The 7,693-nt window shown below is 38.2% G+C and overlaps 1 protein-coding gene across 1 annotated transcript in view; it reads left to right on the forward strand.

Annotated features, from left to right (window-relative positions):
- The window catches only part of kiz (kizuna centrosomal protein), a 27,887-nt gene extending 20,683 nt beyond the window's left edge, over positions 1-7,204 (forward strand). Inside the window, exons 14-15 of the mRNA XM_037695499.1 lie at positions 6,531-6,571; positions 7,101-7,204. Of these exons, the coding sequence (XP_037551427.1) occupies positions 6,531-6,571; positions 7,101-7,204 (145 nt within the window). The remainder of the gene's footprint in view (positions 1-6,530; positions 6,572-7,100) is intronic.
- Positions 7,205-7,693: the final 489 nt, after the last annotated feature.

Here is a 7,693-nt window from a genome sequence, read left to right on the forward strand (position 1 = left end):
ATTGTGCAAATGTTGCATGTTATGAATGCAGAATGAGAGGCGGGGGGCCAGTCCTATTGGCCAAACACTGCTCCCAGCTGAAAAGCGAGAGAAAAGCACTGGGTGCTGCTTTGCATAGTAATGACTGGGCCTTAATAAGCTTTACAGATTAAATACATGCAGTCTATACAAGATGCAAGGAGATACTCTTAACACATTTATATGTGCTCATTTCACTATTATGAAGTTTGAGAGATTTGGAGTCTTTCACATTATTTTTCCTCTTCTCCCACACAGCGTTTTTCAGTTTGATACTTTTGTGGATTGTTCTGTTTATTGTGTTGTAACTTGTAGGGAAGCGACTGATCTGCAACATTTATTAGGGATTTGTCCATTATAAATCTTTTGCAGTCACATCACTTTGTGGTTGAGTGGGGATGAAAGGAATAACGCACGAAGGAGTGAGTCTTAATAAGCAGCTGCACTCCATGTAAAGACCACTTGTTTCCCTTTGTATGCGAGTGCATGCCACTGCTTCCTCCCGTGCAAAGAATCATTGTGCCTCTCTCTCTACCACAGGCATTTTAGATGCCACTCCCTTCTGCTTATTATTATTATATATATTTTTTTTAATTTTGGGGGTGATTTCGCTTACCTTTTTAACCCGCCTCCTTTTCTCACCCTAAAACACATTCTTGAACACACATGCACAGACACACGAAACAAAACAGCGCAGCCATCTGACGGGATGATAAGTGTTGTGCTTGGAGCCTGCTTGACAAAAACCTTGACTCAACCATTAGTGGTTTACAGCTTTGCTTTGGACAACAGGATGTGCTCAAGCATTCGACCTCAAATCACTCTGTGTCAAAATCAGAAGCTCTGTCTATTTCCCTCTAGACCCCTCCCTCCTCCTCCGCCTCCTCTTCCTCCTCCTCCTCCCTGATGGGCAGCTTGTGTGTGTGACTCTGAAAGGACAGATGGAGGATTGGGGGGGAATGAGTTGAAAGAGAGGGACAGGAGATGTACAAACGAAAGCAGGAGAGAGAGACAATGATGCACTGAAAAGCACTGAAAGGTGGATTTAGTGTTTTCAAATCCAGCAGCAAGTTGTCATGAACAGCTGCAACATACAACTTAATATGTTTCCTTTTTATTCATTTTTTTTTCTTCCTGAATGCTTTTTTCCCCCAAGCAAATTCTTCACAAAATGTCTAACAAATTTCTAATTTTGTCCGAGTTTCACAGTGAACTTTTCATTAGTTGATCTTCAGCTCTAATTTGGAACAACAAATAAAACAGGACGAATAGCACACTTAGGAAAAGGGCAGCATTTAAAAAGACTCGCCAGTGGAGGTCACTGTACTTCACCAATTTGAAAACTACTAGTAAACATGATCTGATAGGTTTATTAAATAATACATTTTATTTCAGACATTATTTCCCCTTCCTTTTTCTGCTTTGTAGCCTTATATAGGCTTATAGAGCAATGCATATTACAAAAATCAACTAAATGAATAGATTAGATATTATGAGGTGTTTATTATAGTCTATAATTACAGGAACTGAGTGATGCATCAACTAGCTATTTTGGGCATCCCCTATCTGGGCTATGAAGAGAACATTTAAAATAAAATATATGTCCTTTGCACTGACAGTCTCCACTAGACTGCCACCAGTCAGCATGAGAACACACACTGGTCCAACTACTTCTTCCTTGGAGCTGCAGTACTCACTCACTGCCAGCAGAGAGCACTCACACGTTAGAGAGTGCCCACTCATGGTGCACTCACAGGTAGCTCTCACTGTTTGCCCCCACTGAGGGCTGCATCCTGCTGCCATTCAGGCCTGTTAGAGTATATCTAAACGGTGCCTAAACAATGGTTTTTTTTTGTTTTTTTGGGCAGGGTCACAGCTGGGATGGGAGTAGGAGTTGATGGGAATGTTGAGGTGATGGGTCTACCTTTACCTTTAGACAAGCACAGCCCAGCAAAAGTGCTATTGCGCTATTAGCATTCGTGCGTGGGTGGCATGAGCTTAAAAAAACCTAGGGTAAATAAAAGCAGTTTCTAGCAGTCGCTAAGGCAGTACTAAATGCTTGCTAAGCATTATTTTGTCTGACTGACTGCCCATCTGTTTTCTAATGTGACACTAGAATAAAACGCAAAACTCATCTTCAGTGACTTCAGGAAGCTTCGTCTAGTTTTACAGATAGCACACTCCCTGTATCGCAAGTTGACTGCTTTATTTAAAGATGTTTATGTCCTTTTACTACAGGAAATGTTTTTCAAGTGTAAAAGACAGATTCTGTTCCTTTTCCCCCAGATAATATGTCATTCAGTACTAACACCTATCATTATCTTTCAGTAGTAATCTCAGTGATATAACCAAATTCTGGTAGGTTAACGATGCAGGTAATGGAGTTAGACTAACAAGAAGTGGAAAAAAAATATATAGGAAACAAGTTCTAGTTGAAAAATGCATTAAAATACCATGAGAGCTTGTAAGAAAATTATTGCTGTACTCTTAAAATAATTTTTATACAAGATAAAGTTTCAACAACTATATATATATTACTACTTTGATGTATTTTTATGTCCTGCAAAAAAATCTTGTAATACATTGATTCACAGACAATATCATATTATGAACTTTTATGAACTTTAAGTCCACTAAGAAAGCGATTAGATTGTAAACTGGCAAAACATTAACCAGGTTTGGTTAAAGTATATTCAATAAAAACAGTATTTGACATTTATGATTTTTATTAGGCTTTGTAACGTGAGTGACGTCTATATTAATTGAAAGACGTTAAAACCAGAAATAAAACAATGAGCAACCACAAAAGCTAGACAAAGCAAATAAATGCAGCGCCAAAAATGAACAACCCAATAACTGTAATATGCATCATAGTACACATAATACACAGACATCCTGTCCGGTTCCTACATACACAGATCATTGCTTCAATTAGGGGAAACTCAGCAGAAGATGAACTGGCATAAATGTTTATGGAAACTGAATATTCGATCAGCAAGGTCATATCCAGGCTGGGCTCTTTGTGGTAATAGCTCTGTCTTGAAATCAGTCCTGTCCCTCACTGAAGTGGAGCAGCTGATAGGCCATTCCCATCCTGTGGGGGAAGTTCGAGCAAAGAAAAAGCTCAATTTACTCTCCAAAACAGCTATTATTGTTGCAGAAGAGAGGAAGTAATTGCATAGATTATTGTGTATTTTTGCTGCAGCATAGCCTGGTTTGGGTTTCGTTGTCCAGCAGCTGGGGATGGATGCATTAACTGTGTTGTTTTGTTATGCTTTATTCTTTGTACTTGTCTCCTGTTCAGTGCAAAAAGTTGAGTAGAGAAGATTGAATTTCTGGTTCTAAAGAGGTGCCAATATTGAGACTTATAAATATTTCTGCACATGATGCCTGTAGTGCCAAGCCCATGTTTTTAGATTTTTATACATTTTGTGAAGAAAATATTCTTACGTATTGAACACATTGCTGTTGTAACAAAATATATTTGCAAACAGTGCATTTAATTTAGATAATTATATAAATGTTTATTTTAGGGGCAAGTATTAAGAAGACCATTAGCTATAGCAGTGGTTTCCATTTAAAATTCAGCAATGCCCACCTAGACAATTATTTCTCTAGCTGAGGTCCAAAATATAAGTTGTCGTAGTAAAACAGCCATATTAGTTTCCTTCACTGGTCATAGGCTGGTATTTCCTTGTGTGCTTGCAGCTTAACCGAAAGTGACGTGAGAATTATCATAAAGGCTAGAAAAGCTGGACGTCCTAAAACAAATTACTATAAACACTAAGAAAGCTGTGCCACTTCAAATGAATGACTGGAAATGTGGGGAAAAGCTGTGCCGCTTAAAATAAATTACCATAAATTTGGGAAAAGCTGTACTTCCTGAAACATATAACCATAATTTGTAGAAGAGCTGTGCCGTCTAAAATAAATTACTTTAAATACAGCAGATTGTTATGCAAGTAAAAACATGTATACATATTAGGGGTGTAACAGTACGCGAAAATCACATTTCGGTTCGGTTCAGTTTCAAGGAGGGCTCGGTTCGGTTCATTTTCAGTACAAAAAAAGGCCAAAATAAAGACTTGCAAAATGTTTATTTTGAAAATATGCCAAGTAAACTATACATTTGTATAAAAATAAATTTAAGCAACCCATTTGGATTATATTTTAATTAAACTTCACTCTTTACAATAAATAAACTATACTAACAATAATAAAAATCTTAGTAAATACAGTCAGAACCAGAACAATAAGCAGCAACAGACCGTTTAGAATCTTAACTAATCAAGTTTTAAGTTTTTAGCCTAAAAGACCAACTTGTCCACATTTTCTGCCAAAAGCACAGATCTAGTTGCAGTGACATCATCTCCAGCGGTGGAGAAAACCGCTCACTAACAACAGTAGCAGGAATAAAGAGGTCGAGTTTTGCTAGTTTTGCAGTGTGGCTGTATTTGACCTCATTACTCAACCTTCTCCCACCTGTCCCTGGAAAAGTTCAGAGTTCAGTCATCACAGACTTCTTAGCTGGAGGTGATCTATGGTGGATTTCCCTGAAGAGGAAGAAGACTCAGCTGCTATCTTTGTCCCAGACTGGAAATAAAACACAAAGAGGTATAAAAAAAAAAAATTAAAAAAAAGAGTTAATAAGATTATAATTTTAAATTAAAAAAGTTAATTAGATCATAATAATACAATAAACAATACCTCTTCTTGAACGGTCATCATTTGTTATGAGGACGTTGAATCATCATCAGGGCAGGGCAGGGCTTGTTGACAATATCAGTTTTAGCTTTTTCATAAAGTGCTGCTACAACTTTTTGGCTGAAGTGTTGACGTGATGGATGTTGTAGTGGGGCTCAATAACTTTAAAGTCGACACATCAACAATAGAATACTGACGTAGATCGATAGCTTTAAAAACTCCTACAGCTTGTGTTATTGCTCTGGACCGATCTGAATTACCTGATAAAGGTTGTTTAAATGCTGCTGCTGTTATTGGTCTTTACACCAAGCTGCTATTCTGTAGAAGAGATGTTCATATTCGGATGATGTTGTTTCAAGTGAGTTAACAAGTTAGACGTGTTGCCTGCTGCAGATCCAATCTATGTGAAACGACGTCGACACACAGCTTTGGATTTGCACTTGTCTTTTAACAAGAAAGCCATAATGTTCCCAAACAGGAGACCGCAACGAGATGCTAGGCTGCTAACGATACGCGTGCTGCAAGACTATAGCGCCGTGCTGAAACACGCTTAGGAACTTTAGTTCCGCGGCGAATAATCTTTCGTTAATAAAAATTTAATGAGCGAAAAAATAACCAAAACGGTACGCACGTGGACCGAACCGAGAATGCCGTACCAAAACGTTTTTTTATGAAAGTTCAAGTAAACCTAAACCTGTCTCCACTTACTGTAGTGCAACTTCAGCTGCATGCATGATAATTATACTTCATTGTGTGTTTCCAACCCGCCCTCTGCTTGTCATTTTCTTTCAATATTAAAGGTTTAGCCTGAACAGATGTAAGAATCCACATGTCTTGTAGGAAGTCCAATCACCATATGAATTCAAAGGTTTTATTCTAACGATTATTCTGCCTCTGTGGTATATTGTTTGCAGCACAAAGCAATCTGCTCCCGGTTTGGAAAGGGAGGTGCATCTTTTCCTCTCATTCTGTCTCGAGTGGCGATATAGAGTTTAGACGGCGGCAACTGGAACAGAGCCAAAGTAATTTGGTCCTCATCCTCGATGTACAGTCACATGTGCCAAGACTTAGCTGAGGGAGAGATGAGGAGATGAGGGTGATTGAGAGGGTGACAATCAAAGAGGTCACGGATTTGTATCGATGCAGATAGAAGGACGCGCAGCCCGACACTGCATTTTGCTTGAGCTCGTCAGCGTAAAACTCGTCGCCGTTTCTTACTTTCCCGAGAAAAAGTGTCAACACAGATCTGAGACCGATGCTAGATAAGCCATATGGATGTGTACGCTAACCTGGGAGGTGATGAGGATATATTGTGGAGTTTTGAATGGGCTCTGTGATGATGTAAATTAAAGAGGAGGCCTTTAAATGTGAAGCGAGGGGCCTTATTGCATATGCATTGAGGTAGATCAAAGCCTTTTCGGAGGTCACACATTTACATAGCGATATCAGCAGAGCTATGGGAACCTGGCAACCTCGTCTCTGGACTATTTCTGAATAAAGAGAGCCCTGTGGAAGTCTTTTTGGCTCAATTAAAACAAGAGTCAAGGAAGTTCCCTTTGCTTCATGGTCTGAGCGAGCCAAGAAATCTAAACCTCTGGAATGAAATAACCGAGATGATTTAGTTTCAGTTTTTACCTCGTTTTGTATTTAGTGTATTAACTAATAGCAAAAAAGAAGATTGGTAAAACATTTTATTTCTCTTGAAGGATTTATTCCCATGCGCAAATAAAAAAATAAATATTTTTTAATCAAATTTTAGTCTGAAAGTCTGTTATGAAAAAGGGTTTTTAATTTGTATTGTGTTTCAGGAAGGGAACCTCAAAAGCTCTTTCTGCTCCACAGTCAAAAGGTGAGTGCATACATAGATCACAGAAAATGATTTTAGAAAGTGTTTTTTTATTAAACAGATTGCTTTAAAGAGGTCAGCGTTTAAAAATGATTTCATTTGATTTTAAAATTTTTATTTTCTATAACTGTATGATCAAAAATGTTCTGTGACTGCATCGCCTTTTGAGGATATGTAAATAAATTTAAAAAAAAAGGACCTTGAAGTTAAAGTCCAGGTTCCTGAAAACATCTGAAACCATCCACTGCGCTAATAGACATAAAAAGCTTATTTTTCTAACTCACAATCATAAACTGAAATGTGTGAGACTCTATTAGCTCCTGTGAATTTTAAGAAAGGGGATATCTGTGACACTTTAAACTCTTTTTATGACATCATCCTTAGGTTTTTTTTTTTTTAGCTTTTGACTGTAGTTTTCATGTAAATTCATCAAGCTAAAATTTTTACTTTGACTCAAACTCTTATAAACTTATGTTTGACTAAACTAAGAAGTAAAGCATTATTTTGTTTCTTTTTTGTGTCTGTTTTGAAGCTTTTCGGGAGGACTCCGACAACAGCAACTCAGACATTGAAGCAGCTTTACGTCCTCCAACGTTCAACTCAAACAACGAGGGCATTGACGACTTCTACGACTGAGATTCCCTCTGAGATAATATTCAAATGTTCTCCATTATATCACTATAGATTTTAAAGGCAGGTTGCTCACCCCTTGACCTTTGTTTTAGTGGTCTGCATTGTAATTTGTATGCACACTATACTGTAAAAACAAATAATAAAGTTGACAGCTCTTACACAGGATAAAGTATGTGAAGAGTTGTCCAACGCACCGATGTTAACCCTGCTTCAGTCTCTTTATCTGAACAACTCTCCCGGCTCATAATAACAGCTCGAAATAGATTAAACGGATCTTTTAAAGCGATTTGTTTGCACTGGGCTGAAAATCATGCATTTTGAATGCTGCAGGCATCTCCGAGTGCTCTACTTCCAGCACGCTCGAGTGTAGTGATGTGAGTCACCTGTGAAACGACAAAGCACAATGGCCACTCCGCTCGCTTTGGCGTGACCTACGACCCTGCTGAAGAGGCTCGTCTCCCAGGGCACAACGTGTTGCAATGCTAACTAACC

Source organism: Nematolebias whitei, chromosome 21, assembly GCF_014905685.2.
Source record: "Nematolebias whitei isolate Nwh7 chromosome 21, NemWhi1, whole genome shotgun sequence".
Classification (NCBI taxonomy): domain Eukaryota; kingdom Metazoa; phylum Chordata; class Actinopteri; order Cyprinodontiformes; family Rivulidae; genus Nematolebias; species Nematolebias whitei.